At 60.8% G+C, this 25,456-nt stretch overlaps 4 protein-coding genes across 7 annotated transcripts; 3 read left to right on the top strand and 1 right to left on the bottom strand.

Annotated features, from left to right (window-relative positions):
* Window positions 1-820: 820 nt before the first annotated feature.
* LOC136296252 (putative protein-lysine deacylase ABHD14B) lies at window positions 821-2,710 on the bottom strand. Its single transcript, XM_066195188.1, has 4 exons — window positions 2,361-2,710; window positions 1,926-2,142; window positions 1,525-1,766; window positions 821-1,186 (listed from the first exon to the last, which is right to left on the bottom strand). Exons 2-4 carry the CDS (start codon window positions 2,131-2,133, stop codon window positions 1,004-1,006), a joined length of 633 nt encoding a protein of 210 aa, XP_066051285.1. The 5' UTR covers window positions 2,134-2,142; window positions 2,361-2,710; the 3' UTR covers window positions 821-1,003.
* A 240-nt stretch (window positions 2,711-2,950) lies between these two features.
* ABHD14A (abhydrolase domain containing 14A) lies at window positions 2,951-4,737 on the top strand. The gene is made up of 4 exons (XM_066195456.1): window positions 2,951-3,322; window positions 3,452-3,567; window positions 3,861-4,096; window positions 4,361-4,737. The coding sequence occupies exons 1-4, from the start codon at window positions 3,108-3,110 to the stop codon at window positions 4,541-4,543; spliced, it is 750 nt and encodes a 249-aa protein (XP_066051553.1). The 5' UTR covers window positions 2,951-3,107; the 3' UTR covers window positions 4,544-4,737.
* Window positions 4,506-10,778, top strand: ACY1 (aminoacylase 1). 4 transcript variants are annotated; one of them, XM_066195451.1, is made up of 15 exons: window positions 4,506-4,539; window positions 6,184-6,328; window positions 6,941-7,005; window positions 7,536-7,640; window positions 7,748-7,842; window positions 8,033-8,109; window positions 8,372-8,461; window positions 8,687-8,743; window positions 8,853-8,926; window positions 9,028-9,077; window positions 9,260-9,404; window positions 9,487-9,555; window positions 9,650-9,729; window positions 10,007-10,067; window positions 10,207-10,778. In XM_066195451.1, exons 2-15 carry the CDS (start codon window positions 6,220-6,222, stop codon window positions 10,369-10,371), a joined length of 1,242 nt encoding a protein of 413 aa, XP_066051548.1. In that variant the 5' UTR covers window positions 4,506-4,539; window positions 6,184-6,219; the 3' UTR covers window positions 10,372-10,778. The 4 variants fall into 4 exon arrangements, with proteins under 4 accessions (XP_066051548.1, XP_066051551.1, XP_066051549.1 ...); XM_066195454.1 differs by lacking the exon at window positions 4,506-4,539 and adding an exon at window positions 4,893-4,973; XM_066195452.1 differs by lacking the exon at window positions 4,506-4,539 and adding an exon at window positions 4,921-4,973 and having other exon boundaries at window positions 6,196-6,328.
* A 1,424-nt stretch (window positions 10,779-12,202) lies between these two features.
* Window positions 12,203-24,640, top strand: SEMA3G (semaphorin 3G). Its single transcript, XM_066195298.1, has 16 exons — window positions 12,203-12,296; window positions 15,693-15,853; window positions 16,885-16,947; window positions 18,468-18,587; window positions 19,196-19,286; window positions 19,372-19,488; window positions 19,740-19,882; window positions 19,962-20,076; window positions 20,174-20,243; window positions 20,420-20,564; window positions 20,825-21,056; window positions 21,171-21,262; window positions 21,527-21,568; window positions 21,739-21,964; window positions 22,259-22,398; window positions 22,490-24,640. Exons 1-16 carry the CDS (start codon window positions 12,203-12,205, stop codon window positions 22,952-22,954), a joined length of 2,316 nt encoding a protein of 771 aa, XP_066051395.1. The 3' UTR covers window positions 22,955-24,640.
* The last annotated feature ends 816 nt before the right edge of the window (window positions 24,641-25,456 follow it).

Genomic DNA, 25,456 nt, shown 5'->3' with positions numbered 1-25,456 from the left:
GGGACCTGAGCCATCTGGGGGGGTCAGGGATGCTCCAGACAGGGGTCCTGCCAGACTGCCAGGGCAGAGACCAGCTCCTGCACCCTTGGCACTGCCTTGTGTTCCCCACAGGGGCATCCTGCATCCACAGAAAGTGCCCCCGCCCCCCCCCCCCCCCCATTACCTCCCCCACTAAATCCTCCTGGGCCTTGGCGTAAGCAGCTAAAGCCCAGGCAAGCTTGGGGAAGGGGGGGCATTGGGGGGGCACCCTGCTGCTGGCTCCATCTGTGCCCCCAAGTGCCCGGTGCAGAAGCACCAAAGCCAGAGGGGGCATGTAGCAGGCAGGGGTCTTGTCCCCCTCTGTCAGGTCTCCCTGCCCGCCCTCATCTCTTCATGGCAGACACTTGTTTGGTAAATTGCCCCCCAGCTCCCCATGGTGCTGGGCAGATGCTGCAGTGAGCAGGAGCCTTCCAGGGCTGGCAGTTCCCTTTTAAGCCCCTGTGGATTACCCTGGACTTGGGTGCATGCCAGGAGGGGTAGGAGGAGGAAGAGCAGATGAAGAGGAGGCTGGCCGGCTGGGGACACGGATGTCACTACCTTGGGGGACCTACCTGTCCCTGAACACAGCCCCAGGGCTCTCTGGGCACCCTCTAAGGTTTATGGGGGTCCTGTCAGAAGTGATGGGTGGGCTCCAGCGAGGATGGCACTCACCCACCCACAATCCCCAAATGTACCATCCCTCAGTGGCTGCATCTTCCCGGCTGTCATCCCCCAAACCTATGTGGGACAGCAGCCATGGAGGTAGGGATGGGGGAAGGAGGTGGGAAAGGTGGAAAAGAAGCAGGATGAAGGTGGCAGAAAAACAGTGTCAGAGCTTGGGGTTTTATTTGGTCTCAGGAGAAGTGGGTGCTGGTGTGGGTCAGTGCAGTGTGAGTGCCGAGCACCTGTGTTGGCACAAGGTGCATGTGCAGGCAGAGGGGTGGGTGGGCTTGCCACATCCTCCTGCCCTGTGGTCCCATCCTGCTCACTTCAGCTGCTGCAGGAAGGCCAGGAGTCCAAGGTGCCACTCATTGGGCTTGTCCAGGTAGCAGGCGTGCCCTGCACCCTGCAGCATCAGCACCTGGTGCTCAGGGAGGTGCCGCAGGTTGTTCAGACTGCTCTGCCCCAGCTCCACGTCCTGGTCCCCGTACACGATCAGCGTGGGGGTCTGCAGAGGGAGAATGCACCCTGCATTGCAAGTGTCGCACAGGCACTCACTCCCTCTGCCAGAACACACTGGAGGGGAGACACTTGTCCTTCTCCCCCACCCAGTATGACACAGGTATGTCATACCTTTGAATCTCAGACTCCGAGGTCTCCAATTGTCCCCTCTTTACCTCCCATTACCCCACATTTACATTCCCCCATCATCAGATTCCCCTCTTTCAGTGGCAGCAGGGTCTCTGGCCTTTGTGGCCTTTCCCCTGCTCAACCCCAGTGCCAGGGTTCCCTCTTCACCATCCCCTCTCAGTCCCCCGACCTCCCCAGTGCCCTTCCAGGCCGTACTTTGTTCTGGGAATACTGCTCCGCCGTGAATTTCTCGGTGCAGATGGGTGCCACAGGTACATAGGCCTTGAACAGCTGGCTGTGCTCTAAGAGGCAGGGCAGCGAGTACATGCCACTGAGCGATGGGCTGATCACCACAGCTGGACCCAGGCACAGAGCCTCCGAAACTGCCTTCAGGAACGCCGCTGGTGCTGGCTGGCCCACAGATGCTGGGGCCACAGCATCCTTCGAGCGCCCCAGCCCTGAACCGTGCAAGACACAAGTGGCCCTGTCAGGCTCCACACCGCCTCAGTGACTGGGAGAAGTCAGCACAGCACAGCAGGACACTGGGGTTGCCATCCTGGCCGCACAAACCGGTGGCTACCCCGCCTGACTGTAGGGCTGTGCTCACCACGCCTTACCCGGCAGGTCGATGGCCACGGCTCGGTAGCCGTTCTCGGCCAGTGTGGCGAGTGTCCCCACCTGCAGCCAGGTTTCGGAGGAGAAGCGGATGCCATGCAGCAGCAGCACTGTCAGCTTCGGCACTGCCTGGGCTGGCTCAGCTTGGCGGTAGAAGAGGGTCTGTCCCTGCACCGTGACGGTGCTCTCGGTGATCTGCGGGGTGGCCATGCCTGGGGGCTGTTAATGGGGTGAGAGATGGGAACAGGAGGCCTGACTGGCCTTCGACTGCCGCTGTCGAGGCCCGGTGGTGGCAGGAAGGCAAGAGGGCTATGAGGGGTCACACCGGCATCATCTTCACTGCGGTGGCACCACCGAGGTCGCTGATGTGCCAGGCGGCCTCACGGGCCCGCCCCTGCCTCAGTTTCCCCGTCCAGCGCTGGGCCTGCACCCCTTACCTGCTGCTCCGCACACGGGGCCGGCCGCCGCTCGCCGCCTCCCCGCCGCACCACGGGACTAGAGGCGCCGCGCCCCGGGGCCAAAGACCGGCGGGGCGGGCGAGAGAACGGCGGCACCGCCTCATGGAGCAGAAGGTCCGGGGCGGCGGCCGGGAAACGCTGGGGCCCCGCCGGGCCCAGCCCTACCCCGACAGGCTAAGCCGAGCTTTCCCGAGCGAAGCCGAGCTTTCCCGAGCGAAGCCGAGCTTTCCCGAGCGGAGTTTAGCCGAGCGAAGCCGAGTCTTGCCGAGCGAAAGCGAGCCCTAGCCGAACTGTACCGAGCCAGACCGAGAGCTGCAGAGCAGAACCCGAGCTCTGCCGTGCCGGACTGAACCCAACCCGAGCCTTGCCCGAGCTCTGGCGAGAGTCGCCGAGCCGCTGACGAACGTAGCCGAGCTCTGCCGAGCTCAGCCGAGCCCCCGCCGATCCCCCGAGCCGGGGCTCCGCTAGGGGCTCCGGCCCTTCTGTCCGTCGAGGCTGTAGTGTCGTTGGCTGCCGCCAGGCGGGGCCCTCGGGCGCAGCGGCGCCGTGCGCGGCGGGCCGGGGGCGGCAGGGCCGGTGCCGAGCGGGGCCGCCGGCGCCGGGCGGGGGCTCGGGCTGGGCCAGAGCTGAGCAGAGCAGGGGGGACCGCGACCTGTTCCCCCGCAGCAGCGGGGCTGGGGTCCCGCAGCCCCGCGCTGCCGCTCTCCTTCTCCAGCGGGAGCGGAGATGATGCTTGCCCGCAGCCGCCTGGGGCTGCTGTTCCTCGGGGCGCTCCTCACTTTCCTCCTGTACCTCTTGCTCCCGGCCGCCCGGCGCTCACGGCTTGACGAGGGGAAGCGGGATTGGCGGGCGGCCAACGGCACCGTGCGTACAGGGATGGCTGCGGGAGATTTCCCCGTGTTCTACAGGGAGGTTCCCGCAGCAGCTGTCGGCCCCAGGAGGTGGGTCAGCCCGCCGGCAGGTGGGGGGTGGCAAGCCCTGGGGTCGGTCTTCACCAGCCCCCCGTGGTCGCTGGTCGCTGCAGGCATGACTGCCTTCCTGAACCTTCCCGCCTGTCTTTCCCCACGCAGGCCTGATGTCCTATTCCTGCACGGCCAGGCGTTCACCTCCAAGACGTGGGAGGCCTTGGGCACACTGGCGCTGCTCGCTGCAGAAGGCTACCGTGCGGTCGCAATAGATCTGCCTGGTAGGAGCATGGCACTGTGCTTAGCTGATTCCTTGGGGCAGCTCCGGTCGCTTGCCTTAGTCACTGATGGGCTCTGGATCTCTTTAGGGAGGGCTCTGGATAGCTACTGGTGATCCCTGGGGCAGTGTGCCTGGGATTTGTCTGTGTCCTGGGGCGTTGATGGCTGTGACTGTACAATCCTGGGGCTTGATCAAGCATCCATTTTTTGCCAAGCCTTTGAACTCTGGTGAGAAGAGACCATTGCAGGCTGCACAATGCCCCCTGACCACCCCGTGCCCTCTTCCCCATACCAGGCTACGGGGATTCGCCCCCGGTGGAGATGGCAGAGACAGCACAGGGCCGGAGGACTTTCCTGGAACGTGTTTTCCAGGAGCTGGACATTCAGAGGCCTGTTCTCATCAGCCCCTCTATGAGCGGCCGCTTTTCCCTGCCCTTCCTCCTGGCACACGGGGACCAGCTGGCCGGCTTTGTGCCCATCGCGCCTGTGGGCACCAAGGACTACACTGCTGAACGGTACCGGGGAGTCCAGGTGGGTTTTTGGGCTCTTAGGGTCAGTCCTGGGTATTGGCCAGCCTTATGGGCCAGCTGGCTGCAGGGTGATATGGAGGTTAGCACTATTTTGGGGTGAGTGAGGGGGACCTGTGACCCCCAGCTCGTGGGGGTGCTGGCACCTGCCTCCCCTCAGCTTTGCAGCCCCTGTGGTGATGGATGGAGGTGGGCACAGCCCAGGGGGAGTGTGGTGGCCATTTACCCCTCTGACAGCTGCTTTTGTTTTCTCTCTCACCTTGCCAAGACGCCCACCCTGATCCTGTATGGTGACCGTGACACCAGCCTGGCTCCCCAGGCCCTGCAGAACCTCCAGCACCTCCCTGTGCACCGTGTGGCCGTGCTGTCTGGTGCTGGCCATGCTTGCTACCTGGACAAGCCAGAGGCCTTCCACCAGGCCCTGCTGGGTTTCCTGCGCCAGCTGAAGTGAGCACTGCCTCCTCCCTGCCAAGCAGAGGGGCTGAGGCGTCCGAGGGACTGGGAGGCACAGACAACTGCCACGAAGGGATGCTGTTCCCTCCTGGGGAATCCCCAGGATGGCGGCGGGGGAGGGACTGGAGGTGTCCTTTGCTGGCAGGACAGGGTGTCGTCTGTCACGAGGCCAATAAACTGATGCTGCTCGGGTTTCTGCGTGTGTCCCCAAGCGCCACGGGGCTCCTTGAGCTCCAGCTCCATCTCTCCGCCGCTAGTGTAGGGCCAGGAGGGTGCTCTGTGCCCCGTGCGTGCACCCTGCCCCTCCTGCGCCTCCCGCTCCTCCCCTGCCCGCCCCTGCCCGCCTCCTGCCCGCTGCTGCCGGCGGGGCGGAGCGGAGCGGAGCGGAGCGGGGCCGGGCGGGCAGCGCCGGCGGCGGCAGCGCTGAGGTAGGGCCGGGGGCGGCGGGGGGCCGAGCAGCGGAGCCGGGCAGCAGCGCCCAGCACCCCGCGGGTGGGTGCCCCGGTGCCTTCGCCCCCCTTAAGCCCGGGCCAAGGTACCCTGCACCCCCCCGCCCCCCTTGCACCCCTCCTCTACTCCCCTGCACTCCCTTGCCTCACTGTTTTGCACCCCTAACCATGATGTCTTGCACCCCTGCACTCCTAACCACAGTAACCGATACCCCTCTGCCCTTCTGCCCATGCTACGCCTGCACCCCAGTAACGCAGCTGCTGCAGCCCTAACCACGGTGCCTTGCCTGCCCTCTGCTTCACCCCGTACCCCCCTGACCACAGTACTCCTCCAGCCCTACCCGCGGGACCCTGCAGTTCACACAGCTCTAACCATGGTGTCTGTGCATCCCAGCTGCAGTACCTCTGCACCCCACTGTGCCCCCTGCCTGCACCCCAGCCATACCTCTAACCACAGTCCCACTGCACCCCTCATAGCCTCTCTGCACCCCCTGCTCCCATACCCCCCAGTGTTTGCCTTAACCTCTCCTGCTGAAGCCCCATGTGCCCCTAAGCATCCTACATCCTCCTGCTCACCACAGCCATCCAGCTTCCCTCAAACAGCTCCCACAGTAGCCTGTCGCCCTAATGTGGTCCCCCGGTCCTTCAATCCTCTTTTAACACTCCATTCCCCTGCACCCCCAGAGTCTTTCCTTGCAGCTCTCCTGCACCCACTAGCCAGGCAGTAGCCTCCTTTCCCTACTTGCACCCCTTAAACCAGCGTCCCATCTTCCCTTCCTGCATCCCCCAGCATTCCCACAAACCTCTGACCCATGACTAATCCCAACTACCATGTCTCTCTACCCAACATACCCTTCTTCCCCTTTATCCTTCTTCATACTCCCCCACCTAGTTACCCCCCTTTCCTCCCAGCTAGCCCTTCCCTGGATTTCACCCCTTGCCTGGGCATCGTAGCCTGTCCTGGCACTGTGTTTGGGGCAGGAACATGTGTTTGAGGGAAGAATGACAGGACAGTGTGGGGGGCACACCCCATCCTGCCCTGTACCCAAGTGGAGGGGATTTCTCCCATGGTAGCAGTGTCCCAGGAGTCGCATGGGGAGACCTTTGCCCCATCTCCCTTTGGTTTCTATGACGACCGAGCATGCCGGCGGACTTTGGAGGGGCCGGTGGGTGATTAACCATCTTGCAGCTCTTTCCCCAGAGCTTTGCAGCCCTGGTCCCAGACATGGCACCTGGAAAGCCTGGGAAGAGCACGGGGGCCTCAGAGAACCCCTCAGTTACACTTTTCCGGGAGTACCTGCGGATTGATACTGTCCACCCTAAACCTGACTACGGTGAGGATGGGGGGACAGGATGGGGAGCCATGTGGGGATCGGGTAATGCGGCTTTGCAGCTCCGATCTTTGAACCCAGGTGCCCAAGTCCTGTGCTGGGGCTGTTTTGATCGTGGTGTTAAGGAGCGAACTCCTTTGTGGCCTTATCTCTGCAGGTGCCTTTGGCTGGGGCAGGAACGTCTCAAGTGCTCTCAGAGCTGCTGTTTGCTTCTTCTAGCCCTGTGCCCCTTGCTCCACTTTCCATGCTGCCCTGGCTCTGGGATGGGTCATCTCCTTGTGTGTAGATCTCCTTCTGATAACATTTATGTCTTCCCACTAAAGTAACATTTTATTGGTGAGGAGCTCCCTAAACTCCACTGGAGAAACAGTCCCCCTGAACTCATCCCCATTAATTTTTTAATTTTTTCATATTTCCCAAGTTCTCAGCCCAAAGGGATGGTGATGAGCTGCTCCCATCCCTGTTCATGGCCACTTCTTGTGTCCAGGACCTGCAGCATCTGTCCTCTCTTGTCACCTCTTTCCTTGGTCTGGGAACCCCATAGAGCCTTGGTGTCTCTGGGGGTTTGCAGTGAGAGACCCCAATGTAATTCTGGGCATCCCCACTCTTCCCCAGATGCGGCTGTCCGGTTTCTGGAGCGTGTTGGCACCGAACTGGGCTTGGCCTGCCAAAAAGTGGAGGTGAGCAAGCTGAGAAGCAGCCTTCAGTCTGTCCACCCACCCATCCATCTATCCATCTGTGCTTGGGTCCTTAGTGACCAAGATGTTCCTCTGCCTGCACCCAGAGCTGGACAGGAGTGAATCCCCTCTGCCTGTAATCCTCTGCTGACCTGAGCCCTTCCTTAAGCCAATATTCCGGCTGCTCCCTGCTGACCTTTGCAGTTGCCTGTGCTATGATTAGCTGGGGACCTGGCAGTGTCACGTTGGCTGGGGCCATCCTTCCTGCTGGGCATCCTTCCTGCTGTCCTGGGATACTCCTGGGCACCAGGGGAAGATGCTGGGTTTTTCTCCCTCCTCTGAATTGCAGCCACGTTTGGCACCTGCACCTGGGCTCTGTCTGGCTGTGGGGGTTCAGGCAGGCCTGCTGGAGAAAGGAGTGGCAGGTGGCATCCAGAAACTTCCCAAGCTGATGCTTTTTGACTCCAGTCTGCTGATCCAAGCCTTTCTGTCCCCATCCTGGATCCTGGTGACACCCTGCCTTCCTCCCACAGGTGTGCCAGGGTCGTGTGGTGCTGATCCTGACCTGGCAGGGCACGAACCCCCGCCTGCGCTCCATCCTTCTCAACTCCCACACCGATGTTGTGCCTGTCTTCGAGGTGCTGGGACAAGGCGAGGGGTGGGAAGGGCATGAAGAGGAGGACAGGGTGGATGGGGCCTGGTGCCCTCTGTCCCCCTCTGCCATCGTGGATGCTCTTCCTTGCAGGAGCACTGGACCTACCCACCCTTCGAGGCAGTTAAAGACTCGCAAGGCAACATCTATGCCCGGGGTGCCCAGGACATGAAGTGCGTCTCCATCCAGTGAGTGAAGGGCTCTGCACCTGCTGGGTGAGCACGGTGCTGGTGGAATCTCTGAGTGATGCAGGACAGGGTGCCACTATCCCCAAAGTCCCTGGGGCCAGAGGTGCCACTGTTTGACCTGCCCTGAGGTGGCTCAGAGGGCAAAAGCCCCTCTCCTCCACAATGACCGTACGCTACCTTCCCTTGCAAGGTATCTTGAGGCCATCCGGAGGCTGAAGACAGAAGGGAAGTCTTTTCCCCGCACCATCCACCTCACCTTTGTGCCAGGTGAGTCCCCAGGCTGTTCCCTCTCAGCAGCAACAGAAGGGGCAGGCAGCTGAGTGGTGCTCTGGAGTCTCCCGTGGCAGCCAGGCTCCACCCAGCTAGGCTCCCCAGATTTTGACCTCGCCCAGCTCAAGGCTGGAGAGGTTTCCATGTCCAAGGACATCAGGTGTGCTGATGTCATCCAGGCTGGCATGGAAGGAGGATTAGGGCTGGTGGGCTGGGGGATGCCCCAGTTCCTTCCTCCATGCCAGGCTCTCCCCCACAGATGAGGAGGTGGGCGGACACAAGGGCATGGAGATGTTTGTGCAGCGCCCTGAGTTCAAGGCTCTCAACGTGGGCTTTGCCATGGATGAGGGTGAGTATGGGTAGGGCTGGCACAGGGACATGTGTCCTCTTAGCACACACTCCTCTTGGCATCACTCCCCAAGCACCAGCATCCTACATGCTTCCAGGGACCCCTTGGGGGATCCTTCCCCTTGGCAGTGACCCACAAGGTGCCAGTCTGGAGGAAAGTGCCCCAGGAGGGAGTGCATCATGGTATCCCCATGCTCCACTGACCCCCTCTGTGTGCCCACCACAGGCCTGGCCAGCCCATCTGACACCTTCAGTGTCTTCTATGGCGAAAGAAGCCCATGGTGTGAGTATCTGTGTGCCCACTGCCCTGACCCTGGCTCTCCTGGGCGCTGGGGCACTGATGCTATCCCAGGCTTTCTGCTCAACCCTTCCCTCTATGCCTACTGCTGCAGGGATAAAGGTGAAGTGCATGGGTAGCCCTGGGCATGGGTCCCGCTTCATCAGCAACACAGCGGCTGAGAAGATGGTAAGAGAGGGGCTACCCCCTGTGCACCCCTCATGCCTGCCCTGGGCTGCCAGGCACCTGCCCATGGGGCTGGTCCTCACCCGCTGCCCTTCCCTCCCCAGCACAAAGTCATCAACTCCTTCCTGGCCTTCAGGGAGAGCGAGAAGCAGAGGTAGGAAATGGGCAGCAGGATAGCAGTGGCTTAGTTCAGCCCATGGAGGGGGCCTTTGGGGTCCCAAGCCGTGATCTGGTGCTGCTGCCCTGTGCCTCAGTTGCCCCATTTTGGGTGATGGGAGGGTAGGGAAGCACTCCTCCCCAGGTGGCAGATAGTGACTGTCCCTTGCATCCACCAAGGCTCAAGTCCGACTCAAGCCTGACCCTAGGGGATGTCACCTCTCTCAACATGACCATGCTGGAGGGGGGTGTCTCCTTTAACGTGGTGCCCTCTGAGATGGCTGCCAGCTTCGACATCCGCATCCCACCCACTGTGGACCTGAAGGTGGGCACCGTGCCAGCCCCACCCAGGAGAGGAGTGAGATGAAGGTACCCTGCTCACACTCCTCCTCTGGTCTCTGCCCCAGGCCTTCGAGGAACAGGTGGCCACGTGGTGCCGTGGTGCTGGGGATGGTGTCACTTATGAGTTCCACCAGGTGAGGGATCTCAGCCACCTGGGCATATCGTGCCTGTCCCTCCCCTGCCAAGTGCCACCCCCTGCCCCTTTATCTGCTCTCTCCCTCTTGTTAGAAATGCATGGACCAACACATCACCTCCACTGAGGAGTCGGACCCATGGTGGAAGGCCTTCAGTGGGGTCTGTAGGGACATGTAAGTAGTGTCCCCAGGAAGGGCAGGACCCTGGCAGAGACATCCTCTGGTGGAATTCAGGTGATCCCTGGGGGTCTCTGAGGTCATGTCAGGGGCTGGGATAGGGAGCTCTGTGATTTGCCAAAGCATCTCCCTGTTGCCCCCCAGAAGGGATGGGGTTGAGTGTCCTGCAGGGCTGAGGGATGTCCTGGCACAGTCTCTTTGCCCGTGGGGTGTGAGTAGGACAGGGGACTCGGCTGGCCCTGTGTCCATGCTGACACAGGGTCTCTGTTGACAGGAAGCTGCAGCTCAAGCTTGAGATCTTCCCGGCTGCCACTGACAGCCGCTACATCCGAGCGGTGAGTGCGATGGCAGCCTGCCACAGGTCCCTCACCCAGGGTGAGACCTGCAGCCTGAAGCAGGAGCTGTGTCCAAGTGGAAGTGGGCATATGGTGCCCATGCCAGCTCTGACCTCACTCTGTGTCTCCCCATCTTCAGGCAGGACACCCTGCTATTGGCTTTTCACCCATGAACCGCACCCCGGTGCTGCTCCACGACCACAACGAGTTCCTGAACGAGCAAGTCTTCCTGCGGGGCATCGAGATCTATGCCTGCCTGCTGACTGCCCTGGCCTCAGTGCCCCCGCTGCCCGCCGAGCGCTGAGTGCCTGGCGAGGGGCAGGAAGGGGGTGCCAAGCAGAGAGACCCAAAGCTTTAAAAAGGGCAGGGGCTGGGCACAGCCAATACCTGCTGGCATGCCAGGGATGCAGATGTCATCATGCCACGTTGACTATGTTCAGGGCTGGCCTGATAGTGACACCCACAGGGTTGTGTCCCCCTTGGCCAGGTGCCAGTAGAGCCTCATGCCCAGGTGCCTCCTGCCTTTCCTGGTGTTGTCAGTGCCTCCCCCATCCCTGTGCCATCTCTGGCTGCACTGGCTGGGTGGTGAGGGGCTGGCCAGCGCCCCACTCTGCCTCCCCATGCCTTGTCCTGCCTCCCTGCCCACTTGCTGGGGGAGTTGGGGCCAGTGCTGCCCACCCTCCCTATCAATAAATCTCCTTGGTAAGCACAGCCTGGAGCAGGGTGGTCTGTCTGTCTGTCCATCCATGATGGTGCTGCCCACAGGGTCTCACCCAGGCACTGCTGATTTCTTTGTGCAGTGCAGTTTGCTGGGGTGCTTCTCCTCCCCTGGGCTCATTGCCTGGATGACAGCAGTGCAGGCAGGATCCTGCCTGGGCAGGCTGAGGGGCCTCTGCTCCTGATCAGCCTCGGGGGACTGGTGCTGGGGTTCATCCTGCTCCTTCCCTCCCTCCCTCCAGAGCTTCTGCCGCTTCCACAGACCCTCTGGCCAGGGCAGGCAATGTGCGGGTCTGGGCAGGAACCTCTGCTTACCTGCCAGAGCTGCTGTCAGCTGCATCTCCTCCTTGCTTGTTCCCAGCCCTGTGTGGCTCCCCAGCACCCCGGAGTGTGGGATCTGTCCCACCCATGTGGTTTCTTGGGGAAACCAAGGGCCCGCTCACTGAGTTGGGGTGGTTTTACACTGGTCAGGAGACCTCCAGAGCTGCTCTATTACAAAAGGTGGGGGATGAGCCAGGCCCCCCCAGACTCCTGAACTCTGTTTTAATTAAGAAAGCTGCTGGAACCTTTGGGGGGCTGGGAATAATGAGGCTGCCCCGTGCCGGGCTGGGAGAAGAAATGAGGCTGGTGGTGATGAAGCATTGAGGGAGAAGCCCCCAGCTCCTCTGCTCCTTGCCTTCCATCCAGTGCAGGGGGGTTTTGGTTGCGGGACACACCTACCATGTGATGAGGCTCCCAGGGGAAGCCGGCGTGGATTCTCTGAGGTCTCATTTAACCACATCCCGTGATCCAGCAGCCCTGGGGGAGGATGGCATGGGAGTGGTGTGGGTACCATGGGGTCCTTGCTGGTTAGGATCTCTGCCCAGGGTGTTGGCACCTTTGCAGGCAGACAGTGCTTTATCCCCTGCTCTGTCGGTGTGCCAGGGCTACATGTGGCACCCCATGGCCCCCTCGACCCTACTCAGTCCCCTTCCCCAGCTGGCCTGCTGTCCCTAGGTTGCCTGGCACTGAGATGGGACCTGACAGCTGTGTGCTTGCTGGTGCTTGGAGATCCGACCACGCTGAGCATCCTTCTCGGGGGGCAGGTCTGCATGCCCTCTCCTGTTCCTCCAGGAGTGCAAGGCTGGGGGACCAGAACTTCTGTCCTTGCCCCCCATCCTCAGGGATGAGCCAGAGGTGCTGGCAGGGTCACTTCTGGGGACGGGGACTGCAGTAACCTCTAAAGCGTTGCTGGCAAGGGACACTTTGCGGGTGTGCGGAGTTCTCAGGGTCCCCCCGGGAGATGGAGCCGCATCTCCGCCGCCCAGGGCAGGGGTATGGCGGGGCCGGGCCAGGGCGGGCCGGGGCGGGCCGGGGGCGGTCGGATGTCGGCCCCATAAAAGCTCGGTGCCACCAAGGGCCGAGGGCGCGGCGGCGGGATGCGGGCAGCGGTGGCGTTGTCGTTGTCGCTGTCGCTGTGCTGGCTCTGGGCGGCGGGGCACAGCCTGCCCAGGCTCCGCTTGTCCTACCGCGGTGAGCCGGGCCGGGGGCACCTGCTGCGGGACGGGGGACGGTGGGCTGTCCACAGAGGGGTGTCCTCAGGGTCCCCCCTCCGGGGGCCAGGCGGGGACTTTGGGAGCCTCACCTGCGGGCGCTGCACCCGAAGTGCGGGGCTTTTTTGGTGCGGTTGGTGGGCAAATTGTGCTGGGGGCTCGGGCTGGGCTGGGGGTTTCGGTGCGTGGCGGCCAGGCACCCTCCGCTCCCCACGCGGGACGCAGGGCCCCCCGAGGAGAAGAAGGAAGAGAGGAGCCGGGTGACGGGGTCAGAGGATGTGCCGCTTCCCACGGGGGATCGTCTCCCACGCGGAGCGCAGGGAAACTGAGGCACGGCGGCGCTCTGGCCCCGGCACGCTTTGGCTCGTGTTCTGGGTGGGTGCTGCGGTGCGTGGGTGGTCCCCCGGCGTGGGGGGTGCTCAGCATCCTGCCCTCGGCTGGGTGGGGAGGGGTGCCCGGGCTGCACCCTCCGAGCCCCGTGGCGCTGGGGTGCGGGTGCTGGGGTGCCGGGGCCCCTCGGGGTCTGCGGGGGCAGTGCTTGGGTTTAATTAAAACTCTCCTTGTGATCCTGCTCTGGCTCGCCGCATCCCTCGCTCTGCCAACCTAATCCATGAGCTGCTCCAGCCAAACTTGTCAGAGCCTGCGGCGCCCCGGTCTCCTCCCGGCCTCAAAGCAATGAACCTGCTCTAAAAAAATCAACATAAAATAAATTACATAATGTATATCTTCCCCCTTTCTTCCCAGGAGGGGGAAAGACCTGGGCAGCCTAGCACTTCCAGAGCCTCGGGACCTGCTGTGCCAGGGAAAGTCTGCTCTTATGCTGCTTGGGCTAGGGGTTCCCGGGGCTGGCTGCATCCCTTGCTCTGTCCTGGGGCACAGCAGGTGACCCCAGGGGCTGCCTCTGTTGAAGGGGAAATTGAGGCACGCAGTGTCCCCCATCCCCTTATCTTGGGAGCCCGGGATGGCTCATGGCTCTGCCCGGTGACACAGTCCGGTGTCCTCAGGTAGGGCTTGGCAGCAGGGTGAGGAGATTTGGGGTCTCAGTAGGAATGAATCGTGGGGCTCAGGGTCTGGCTCAGTGTCTGATCCACTCCAGCACAAAGTCCAGCCGTGCGGGGCCGTTTCCCAGGTGCGAGGCGCTGCCCGGGGCGGGGTGGAAGCTCCTCAGCCTCCCACGGGGAGCGAGCCACCTTTGGAAGCTTTTTTTTTTTTTCTTTTTTTTTTTTTTTTTTTTTTTCTTCTCCTTAAGCTGATTATTCTATTCGTCTTCCAAATTGGAAGCAGAAACTGAAATTTCCCATGAAACAAATTCTGCCACCGCCTTCTCCCCAGGGGAAGAAAAAAAAAAAAGAAAATTTCAATTAAAGACATTTGAAATTAAAACCGTGGTGAGCTGAAGCTCTGTTTGTACAGAGCTCCTCGACCTAGGCTCTGCATGTCTGGTGGCTCTGGCTGTGAGGTGACTTTGGGGGGTGACAGGGACAGGTGTTGTGCTGTGAGTGCAGTGGTGGCCATGTACCCAGCCCTCCCTCACAATTCAAGCCACTCTTTCCCTTTTGTTTCGACTTCCAGCTCACGTAAGAGGGGAAAGAGCGCTTTGCTGTTGTGTGGACCAGAAGCATTGCCCTGTGCTCTTTGCTGCCCCTCCTGAGGGATCCCCACTTGGGGGGTGGCTCCTGTGGGAGCCCCACCCTGGGGTAAAGGTGTCCCAGGGATGGATGGGGCATGGCAAAGGGCTGTTCCCTGGGGAGTTGAAGAGGAAGGCGCCCTGAGCCAGTGTAACCCGAGGCACAGGAGAAATTTTCCAGGTCTGGGGGAGAAGGGGAAGCCTTGCCTGAAACAATAAAAGGAGCCTGCCGACTTTGCCAGTGTTGTTTTGAGCTGGGAAAATATTATTGCTGGGCAAGAATAGAAGGAGCTGACAGCATTTTCCTGGGCTGGACCTGGCGATATGGGAGGACTTGATGCTGAGGGGACACAGGGAGGAGGGTACCAGACTGGGTGGAGGGACCCCACTGCCTGGTGCCAGTTCTGCTTGCAAGCACAGTGGTCTTTCTGATGAGGATGGAGCTGCCGGGACTCTACCCTCCGTGCTACTGGCATCACCAGTTAGGGCACTGGGGCTGCCCTTGAGCAGGGAAAGGGTGTGTGATGGGGTGAAGGTGTCTGTTGTCCCCTGCTGGGGATGGACCTTTGGACCTTGTCTCCCTTGCAGGGCCTAGAAGAGGCATCTCCCTCCAGGATGGGGCACTATGTCGCTGGCCACGTCCTTGCTGGAAGTGACAAATGTCCCCCCAGCAAGAGCAGGACTTGGTACCCGTGTCCTGACCTGTGGTGACTGGATTTGTCCCAGCACCACCTCCCCTCTTATGGGGACATGTGTGGGAGATGCTCGGGCTGGGTGTTTCCCTGGGGTCAGCAGCAGTGGCTGGCAGTCTTCCGGGCTGGAGGGTGTTTGGGGACAGAGCTGTGCTCATCAATGGTGCTTTGTCCTCTTTCTCTGTCTGGCAGGCACAGTGGCCTGGGGTTGGGATGGGTTTTCAGAGACTCATGAAGCTGAGCGATTCCCTCTGGCCCTCTGGCTGCTGTGGCAGCTGTGTGGGCGCCACTGTGCCGGCTTGATGACCCTTAAAGTAATTGCCCACTGGAAACCAGTCTAGCCACTTCCCCTGTGTCATCGTCACTGTGAGGGTCTCCTTGGCATCCCACGAGATTCAGGCTTGGGCTTGCTCTGGGGGCTTTGACTGTCAGACCCTGTTGCTTTGGGATGTCCATCCCAGGGATGCAGCCTATCCATCCCTGGGATGCCCCCATGCAGGTGCCTCTCCCCGAGTGCTTTGTCTGTGCCACGGAGGAAGCCTTCCTGTCAGTGAGTTCTGGTGGCAGTGGCAGCAGTGGGCTTTGTGTGGCAGTTTCCCCATGGCACTGGGTGGGTGCCTGCTATTGTGTCCTTGGCTGGCACCCAGCAGGGACAGGACCTGCTTTCTGCCCACCCCATGTCCAGTCTCGCCACCATCCCGGCTCTGCATGAGCCCAGCCTGGGGATGATGGCACAGCCCAGCTTGCTGTGGCACTGCCATAGTAAGAGTCTGGGATAGTTCAGCCAAACCTTGCTGGGGTTGGCAACCTTGCCTGGGGCCCTGCTGCTTGTTGGCTCTGCTTTGTCCTTGGCTGGCAGGGAGAACAGCACTCCAGCCAGGTTGAGGCTGGGATGTCCATGCCTCCGGGAAGGGATGGAGACAGATGCTGCAGTCTGGAGTAGCTGTGAGCAGCTCTACTGACTCCGAGACAACTCCATGATACTCAGAAGCTGCAGCTCAGAAGAATCCTTGGGGTTGGGATGGCTTCTGCTGATGCTTTCATCTCTTCCTGGCAGAGCTTTTAGGCACCAACCGCTCCGTCCTCTTCTTTGGCCACCACGGCTTCCTGGGCTTCCGCTCCCTCTACCTGGATGAGTATCGTGACCGGCTCTTCATTGGGGGGAAGGATGTGCTCTACTCCCTACGCCTGGACAGGGCCAGTGCAGATGCCAAAGAGGTGAGCTGGGTGCTGCTGAGCATCCTGGACTGTCTGTCCCCACTCTGGCATCCTGTGGACCTGTCGGTGCCCAACTGAGCCGGGCAAAGTCGTTCTGAAACAAGGCCTGCCCTGGGGACTGCCTCATGTCAAGTGCCTTGAAATTATTTCATGAACTTGTACTGCGTGGCACGGGCAGGCTGGCTGTGGCGACTGGAGGGAAATTAGCTGGCAATTAGTCACGATCATCAGCCTAGGAGACTGGTGGTACAGCTCACCAGTGATTCCTGGGTACTGAGCATTGTTTTGGACCCCATGCTTCTAAAAAACTGCCATTGGGAGATTGAGTGCTGCCCATCCCCATCTGGGCATCCCCTTCACAGGCCAAATATTCAGCTGAAAGCCTGCAGAGACAGGGAGCTAAAGGGATACATCAGTGCAAGAAGTTGTGCCAGGGTTCACCTGGCAAAGCCCCCAAATCTCTTTTGGTTCCTTGGTGGGGAGAGGTGATGGAACAGAATGATGGTGCTGGGTGGTGGCCCCCTCCTCTTTAACCCTCTCCACTTTGACTTTTTGTTTTTGAAACACGGCTCTGGGCTGTTTCTAGCTGAAGAAAGAGGAAGAGGAAGTGAAGTGCCCCTTGGTGTGCTGGGTCACTGCGGTGGGGTCAAGGGCTTGTGTACCCAAGCTGCGCTTGGTCCGAGAGCTGCTAAAGGCTGTGGGGGACATGGGCTCCATCCCTCCTGCTGCCCCTGGGCACCCTTTCCCCAGGCCACCCACAAGTCTACCCCCTTCCAGGCCAGCTCCAGCCATCCCCAGCATGACCACCCAAATCCAGCCCAGCCGTGGGATGTGACTGCCAGGATGCATCTCCCCAGGAAGAAGGATCCTGTTCGGGGTTGTAGGGTGGGAGTCCTGGGCTGGGTGGGCTCCAGGGAGCTGTGGTCTCTCTCTCTCCATCCCCTTGCCATTGGAAGCCTGGGGATGTGGATTTGTGTGGCTGGGTCCCTGCTGTCCCCCCTCCCTGCTCCAACAGACCCTTTGTGTTCCAGATCTATTGGCCACCCCGCCCTGGGCAGACGGAGGAGTGTTTTCAGAAGGGGAAGGACCCAGGGGTGAGTCTTGTCTCATGTGTGCTCTGCTCTGAGCTGGGGTGTCCCCTTGTGCCAGATGGCTCCCCTCATGTTGGGGCTGTGCCATGTCACCTGTCTGGGTTGGCCCTGGAGCTCATGGACCAGTTAATCCTGGTGCAAGAGGGAAACTGAGGCCGGGGGAGTGGGTCTGTGGCCAATCCTGGCCATGCAAAAAGCTTGCTCCAGGCTCTGGAAATCCTGTCTCAGTTGCTCTGCTCAGCCCTGTGGCCACAGAGTGGTGGCCAGTGTGTCCCAATGTGGCTGCATGAGCAGGCAGGGATAGCTGGGCTCTGGGACTGGAGCTTGGAGCAACCAAAACCCCCATGCTGTGCTCCAGACCCCAGCAACACTGCCTGGCCCATCCTGGCTGTCCCAGATGGTGGGAAATCTGTAACTGACTCAGGTTTGGTGACCTTGTTCCCTAAACCTTACCCCTCTTTGCATCCCCCTGCCCCGATATGAAACAGGACTGTGGTGGGGAGAAAGTCCCCAAGGCTCCCCTGACCCAGACAAATTGCTCCCAGGAGTCCCTGTTCTGCTCTCTGTGTTTATTTTACCAGCTCTCACCGACAGATCCAAGCCAGGGCAGGCTCAACTTTTTATTTTTCTTGAACATATATTTTTTTTCACTTGCTATTTTAGAGGCTCTTTGCAAAGGGAAAATAAACAGCAGGAGGCTGGGAACCCCCGGGGCGGCTCGGCAGCGGTGTTCCCAGCAGATGAGGGGCCTCGAATCCCGCTGTGGAGGGAACAATGGAGAGCAGGCAGGGCTGGAGCTGGCCAGGGGGAGCTGCCAAGCTAATGGTGGAGAAGGATGGGAGCCCTTTTCCAATGGGAACTGCCAGGAGAGGATGCACAAAGTCAGAGGTGGCAGGTCTCCAGCCCTGGGAGTGTCATTGCTGCTGTCCTCCAGAGAAGGGGACAATTCCAGACAGCAGCAACCAGGGCTGTTCTGGAGGCAGCCCAGCATGCCTGTGGGTCTTTTTCTCTGTCTCCACTGTTTCCTCCTTTTGTTTCATCCCTGGCGTAAGCAGGAACATGATGGGGAAGGATGTCCCTGCATCAGGTCACGTCCTGGGCGCCAGCGGTTTGGGGCAGGGTTTGGAGCTTGCAGGGCAGGTGATGTTGCTCCCCTGGCTAGCGTGGGCTGTGTGACAGGGTGAGTGCACAGGTGCTTGTGGGCAGGAGATGCCCAGGTGGCAACTGGATCCCATGTGGTTCCCTTGGGATGCTGTTGACAGCAGGAGGACCAGTAAAAAGCCCTGTCATTTTGCAGTGGGCTGGGGTCCACCCAGATGAAGTCCATACAAGTCCTGTCAGTGGGCACAAGCTGCCACCCCAGATCCCTGGCACCAGGCTGGAGGCAGGGAGCTTGGGTAGAGCCCAGGGAGCCAGGGCTGAGGCTCACCCACTGTTACAGGGCCCCAGGCAGAAGCAGGGAGCTGGGGGTGAGCAAAGCACCAATACCTGGTGACCCTTCCTGTCCTCTACTGTCCCCCCAGACTGACTGTGCCAACTATGTCCGTGTGCTGCATCCCTACAACCGGACACACTTGCTGGCCTGTGGGACAGGTGCCTTCCACCCCATGTGCACCTTCATCTACGTGGGGCACCGTGGCGAGGTAGGGCAGCAACCCCAGCAGGACACCCCTGGAATGTAGGGTGCCATGCTTCTCTCCTGAGGGGCCTTGGGACTGCATGGGGACACTGGATGTGGTTTGCTGTAACGTGAATATTGGTGGGGGGAGTGTCAGGAACCAGCTCCCTGCTGTCTCTTTTTCCTTCTGCTATGTCCTCTCCAGCTTTCCCACCTGTCTGGCCTGGGATCCCCTTTATAGACATGTCCCCGGGGGCTGGTATCCTGCCAGGGGCTGAGGCAGGGGTGGCATTTTCTCCTCTCCCAGCTCACTGCTAATAAATCAGGTTGGCTGGGGTGGAATGGTAGGACACCCCTCAGAGCCCTCCCCACAGCCTAGCCCTGTCTGGGCAGTGGGAGCCCTGTCTGTACCATAATGACTCTGACCAGGCCGGCAGGCAAACAACAAGGCTGGTGGCTCCCCTTCAGCTGCTGTGCACCCTCATGGGATCCGTCTTGCCTCAAAAAGCGTGGATCCTGCTTCCAGTTGGTCTTTTGGGTGCACTGAGTGAGGTGCAAGTTGGGCAAGGACCAGAGCTGGCCCCTGCCTGCCCAGGCACAGCCCAGGGCTCACCTGCCTGCTCTCCTCCCCAGCACACCTTCAGCCTGGACCCTGCCAGCGTGGAGACCGGCCGGGGCAGGTGCCCGCACGAGCCCAGCCGTGCTTTCGCAAGCACCGTCATCGGTGGGTTGTCTTCCTCAGGATCTGGGAGCCCCGGGGGTGTGTCCCAGGGATGGTCCCTGTGCCAGCCAGCTGGGTGTTTTTGCAGGTGGGGAGCTGTACGCTGGCCTCACTGCAGATTTCCTGGGACGCGATCCCGGTGTTTTCCGCAGCATGGGGACCCGCTCTGCCCTGCGCACAGAGGTGGACCAGCGCCTACTCAATGGTAACAGCTTCCCTCTGCCCCTCCACTTCCCCCAACAGGGCTAATGCCGGCGACCACGAACCTTGTGGTGGCCAGAACATCTGCTGCTATGGTGCAGCAGCCCCCATGCCAGCTAAGAGCAGGGAAAGGCACCGAGGCAGCAAGGTCTAGGGGTGGCCCTGGCTGGCATCCAGCCCCAGCGTGGACTGGGGGTCTGGAGGTGGCAGCTGTGCCCTCGCTCCCCACCTGACATGGCTGGCTCTTGCTTGTAGATCCCAAATTTGTGGCAGCCCACTTGATCCCAGACAATGATGACCGGGACAATAACAAAGCCTATTTCTTCTTCACGGAGAAGGTGGTGGAGGCAGACAGCAAGGAGCATGCTATTGTCAGCCGTGTGGGGCGTGTCTGTGTGGTAAGATGCTGGTGGGGACTGCGGGGGACAGGGATGCACTAAGTCACAGCAGTGGCCCTGATACTCCCTGTCCCTGCAGAATGATGCTGGTGGCCAGAGGGTGCTGGTCAACAAGTGGAGTACCTTCAATAAGGCCCGGTTGGTGTGCTCAGTCCCCGGCCCTGGTGGCATTGACACCTATTTTGATGAGCTGGGTAAGGCGTGCATGGCGCTGTATCTCGCTGGGGCTAGTCAGCTGGTGGTTACTCACTTAGTTGGATTCCAGGAAAAAATCCATGCTTTCATTTCCAGAGGATATCTTCTTGCTGAGGACAAAGGATGGGAAGAGCCCAGAGATCTATGCCCTTTTCAGCACTGTCAGGTGGGTGGTCCAGCTCCAGCTTCTGGGGACATCCAGCTGCAGCTGTCCATGACCTGCCCTGTCACTGTCACCAAGGATTGCTGGCTGCTGCCTTGGTCTGTTTGGGGTTGTCGGTGGTCCTGCTGCCAGCAGTGCCAAGCATGGCTCTGCTGAACCCACTCTCCGTCCCACTGCAGCCACATTTTCCGGGGCTCTGCTGTCTGTGTGTACCGCATGGCCGACATCCGGGAGGTCTTCAACGGGCCCTTTGCCCACCGAGAGAGCCCCCATCACCAGTGGGGTGCCTACGAGGGCAGGGTGCCCTACCCACGGCCGGGTGTGGTAAGTGACTCCCTGGATCTCCAGGGCCCCTCTGCTCCTTCAGCTTCTCTTCTGGAGTGGTGATGGAGCCATCCGCATCTTCTCACCTGCTGGAGAGATCAGCTGGTGGTTCGCCAAAGTCTGGCAAAGGGGTGGAAAAGATGGATTCCAAACTGGAAGGCAGAGATGGATCCCAAACAGCTCTGAGGGATGACGGAGGGGTAAGGTAATGATGGGTGCTGGGATGGCTAGGCTGAGCTGGTCCCCTCTTGTCCCTGCAGTGTCCCAGCAAGACCACCAACCAGCCCCGGCGGCAGTACGGCACCACCAAGGACTTCCCCGACGAGGTGCTGCACTTTGCCCGCGCTCACCCCCTCATGCACAAGCCCGTGTTCCCCCGGCACCGCCGGCCCCTCCTCGTCAAGACCGACCTGCCCTACCGACTGCGCCAGCTCGTGGTGGACAGGGTGGAGGCCGAGGATGGGCAGCACGATGTCCTCTTCCTTGGCACAGGTGAGCAGCAGGAGCAGAGTGCAGGAAGGAGCCGCAGAGCTGGGGGTCCCAGTGGGTATTCCCCTGGGCTGTGTGATGCAGGGTGCTCACACCTCCATTCTCCTTGGCCCCCAGATGCTGGCTCGGTGCTGAAGGTGGTGGTCATGCAGAAGACGAGCTCAGCCACGACTGAAGAAGTCATTCTTGAGGAGCTGCAGGTTTTTAAGGTGACATTTACTGCCCCACTTGCAAGGTGGGGCAATGGGGTGGGCTCAGATTGGGGACACGTGGGGATGGAGGCTCAGGGCTGGGCTCACTGCATTGTTGGTCTTTGAAAGGTGTAAGGATTGTGAGGGCAGAGGGTGGCTGGGAGTATTTTCACCCTCCCCAAGACATTCCTGATGCTCTGTCAAGCCCCGGTGGCTCTGAATGAACAGGGCTGTTTGTGGTGAGGATTGTGCCAGCCTGATGTCCACTCCCCTCCCCTACAGATGCCTGTGCCCATCACCCAGATGGAGATCTCTGTCAAGCGTGTGAGTACAGACACAGCTTGGCCACGGGGCTGGGGACGGGCACGTGACCAACTGTGCTCACCAGCCTCTTAAAGCCATGTGATGCTTTGCCCTGGGGTGTCCTGGCTGGGCCCCCAGGTGCCAAATCCATGGGGGTTGCCAACATCACCACCCTGGTTCTCTTCCCCCAGCAAACGCTCTACGTGGGCTCCAGTCTGGCAGTGGCCCAGGTACGGTTGCACCAGTGTGAGTCCTATGGCACTGCTTGTGCCGAGTGCTGCCTGGCCAGGGATCCCTACTGTGCTTGGGATGGCACTGCCTGCACCCACTCCCAGCCCTCCGGCAAGCACCGCCATCGCCGCCAGGACACCCGCCATGGCAACCCTGCACACCAGTGTCTGGACCAGAACCTGACCGGTGAGAGACTGGGGGGCCCACAGGGCTGAGGGTCTCCTCCAGGTGCCCTAAGATGTCCTGACATGCACAGCCCTAGCACACAGAGGGCCTTGTAGCCATTCCATGTGGGCACCCTCATCTGCCCTTCTCATAGACCAGGACATGCCCCAAGAGAGGGTGGGTGGTGCTGGTGCTGGGTCTGTCCACTGGGAGAGGAGGGGATGAAGCCACACGCTGGCCAAGGGGGGCTGACACCTGGACAGGTGGAAGCCTGACTCTGCCCTCCCTGTGAGCCTATGCCTGTCTTTGCCCTAGTGGATGATTTTGAGAGCGTTGAGGAGAAGGTGCTTTATGGGGCAGAGGACAACAGCACCTTCCTGGAGTGTGTGCCCCGGTCCCCGCAGGCCAGCGTGCAGTGGTTTGTCCAGAGGCCCCCCGATGAGCAGCGGGACGAGGTGAGGCTCCCTTGCACCTGCTTCCCTTGTGGGGACATGGGAGGGATGTGGGGCCAGACCTGGACCCTCCCAACTTCACGGTGGCCGGCAGGTGAAGACGGACGAGCGGATCCTGCAGATGGAGCACGGGCTGCTTTTCCGCAAGCTGCACCGGCATGACGCCGGCATCTACTACTGCAAAACGCTGGAGCACGGCTTCACCCAGATGGTGGCCAAGACCACCCTGGAGGTGATCACCAGCGAACAGCTGGCACACACCTTCCCCCAGGGCCGAGGGGACAAGGTCCCACACCTGCTCTGCCCCGAGTCCCCGCTGGTGCCACAGGCTCCCAAAACCTGGTTCAAGGACATCATGCACCTCATCAGCTCCCAAAACCCACGGCGAGTGGAGGAGTACTGTGCCCGCCTCTGGTGCAGCAGCCGCCCCCAGCACCGCAAGGGCAAACTGGCCCAGGCCAAGCTGGTCCTGGCTGGTGTGGATGTGGCCAAGAAGGGACGGACAGCCAAACCCCACAGCGAGAGGAACCGTGTGCCCCGGCAAGCACCGGCCCCTTAGAGAGGGCAGGGTAGTGGACGTGGGGCAGCCGTGGGCAAGTTCCAGCTCCCTGTGCTGCTGGTGGCCCTGGGGGCCTCTTGCCCTGGTGGGTGGCTTGCAGTGCTGCCAGCCTGGTGCCCCTGGCCAGAGCGGATGTCACCCTCAGTCACGGCAGGGTCACCTCACAAACAGGGGGTGAGGTGGGACTCGTTGGCCCCCTGTTGCTCTTGCAGGTGATGTAGCAGGTGGGGGCCGTAGTCCCGGGGTGGGCTGGGGCACAGTGGCACAGTGCCACCCACCCAGGCCATGCTGTCACCCAGATGCTGTCTGGATCCCTCTGTGAATACTGGGGACGTGTGTGGAGAGTGGCTGATGGCTCCAGGCTCTTTCCACACCAGCACAGCCTGGGGAAGATGATGCCTGCTCGTATGGGGGGAAAGGCAGCATCATCCCAAAAAGCCTCTGTGTGCAGAAGCCCTGTCGCCTGCTGTGCCTGGGGAGCCGGAGCTGTGCTGTGCCACCCAGGGTGTATCCTTCAGGACAGTGCTCCTTCCTGCCTTCCCCTGGCACTGGGACACACTCAGCAGTGCCAGCCTGTCCCTGGGTGCAGCTCCCCACTCCCCCTCTGTCCGCCCCACAGCCAGATTTACAGGATAAAAGCAAACAGCTGTGGGCAGGTTAGACCTGCTCCTGGGTAAACACTGGGAGAGGCACTAATGCCACCACTGTCACTGTGCCCAGGTGGGAGCAGGGGCAGGCAGAAGGCAACCCCAGCAGAGCTTGGGAGGCTGCAGCACGGCTGGCGTGGTTTCTGCTGGTTGGTGACGCTGCAGGGCTCAGTGGGACATGGCTGGTTTGGGTGGGCTCCTGCTGCCTGGTGGAGCTAAACCAGCACCCAGGGCCTCCCCCAAATGCAGGGGGTTGGGGGTAGGTACATGGAGAGCACCTCCAGGCTGCCTGCAAGGTGTGCCTTGCTTTCCTCATCCGACATGAGCTCACTCATGGCCAGCCCCGGGTGATAAAGATCTGCCCCTTCCTGAGACAGGGCAGCCCCACACAATGGTGTGAACTGCAGCCCTGCTGGGACAGGCATTGTTCAGGGCTGGAGGAACGGGAAAGAAAAATAATAATAATAATAGTAATAATTAAAAGGCCCTAAATAGCTCACACAAAGCCAGGTCGTGATATCATCTGTGTGTGTTTGTGCTGCAGCAGCGGCTCCCTGGGAGCAGAGTCCCTCGGCAGCACTGCCCCATCCCACAGAGACGGGTTGGGGGTCCTGGGCCCCTTCTCCAGCTCCCTGTCCCACCTCTCCTGCAAACTCTGTGTGTCTCCTGGGATGGGAGAGCTGTGGTGGGGCTGGTAGGCTGGTACATGTCCTGCAGGGACGGGAATGGTGCTGGTAGTGCTGATTTGTGGGGCTGGACGGGAGCCAAGCACGTGGATTTGGATAATCACAGGCCTGGGGGGCACAGGAGAATAAAAACCAACAAGTAGAGACAAGGAGGAACCTGGGTGGAAAGCCAGAAATGAGACAGGAGTCTGATTCCTCAGGGCTCGGATTAAACAGCTCTGCAGTGCCTGCACTGACCTGTGCTGGAACGCCTGCACCCTTCTGCCTCTGAGTGACCCCTGTGCCCCACAGAGCAGGGATTGGGCTGCCCAATTTGGGGGAGGCAGCAAGAGGGGTCCTGAGGGCTCTGCTGTGTATGGGACCTGGCCCTGAGGTGATTGTGACAGGCTGGAGGTGGCACCAGAGCCACCAATGCTTCAAATTGAGCAGGAATGGAGACCAGAAGCAAAGAGTCCCCCAAAGAGTCTCCCATTTTGGGGTGACTTTTTGTCCCTGCTCCCAGTAAATCTCTGAGGTGGCTGAGCCTGGTCCTCCTGGGTAGATTTACAAAGGCTGGAGCAGGAAAGATTTTGTCAGGGCTGCGCACAGCTTTCTGCAGGCTTCCAGCCTTGTCTCTGGTGAGCACCAGCCAACTGAGGCAACCTGCATCCCATGAAACTTCCACGGGCTGAACAGCCACGAACACAACCTCATGCACCTGGGGGGTGGAAGGAGACACCATCCCTGGGCAGATCCAGCACCATGCACCTCAGTTTCTGCAGAGGGGAGTGAGTCCTACCCCGGCTTGGCACTGTCCCGGGGGCAGGAGTGGGGTGAGGGGAGCGCTTGGGGCCGGGGCGTGCGTGGGAACAGCCAAAGAACAAAGCCATGGAGGGAGGGACAGGCCCAGCCGCCCCTCCCACTCCTATTTTTGTCCCACTTCCTAAGGAAGTGCAGCGCAGGAGCACACGCTGGCCCTGGGAACCTTCCAGCCTCCAAGGTGGCCAAAGTGGAGCTGCTGGCCAGGTCAGGGCTGGCCCCAGCTTCGTTAGCAGCCCTCACATTCGACACACAGTCACAGAATCGATTGGGTTGGAGGAGATCCCTGAGACATCGAGTCCAACCTATGACCCGACACCACCACATCACCAGACCATGGCACTGAGTGCCACATCCAGCCTTTCCTTAAA

This window comes from Chamaea fasciata, unplaced genomic scaffold (genome assembly GCF_029207755.1).
Source record: "Chamaea fasciata isolate MVZ Bird 193981 ecotype frontalis unplaced genomic scaffold, bChaFas1.0.hap1 SCAF_13, whole genome shotgun sequence".
NCBI classification, from domain to species: Eukaryota; Metazoa; Chordata; class Aves; order Passeriformes; family Sylviidae; genus Chamaea; species Chamaea fasciata.
The sequence above is the reverse complement of the archived record's forward strand: the minus strand, read 5'-3'. Positions and strand labels throughout refer to the sequence as shown.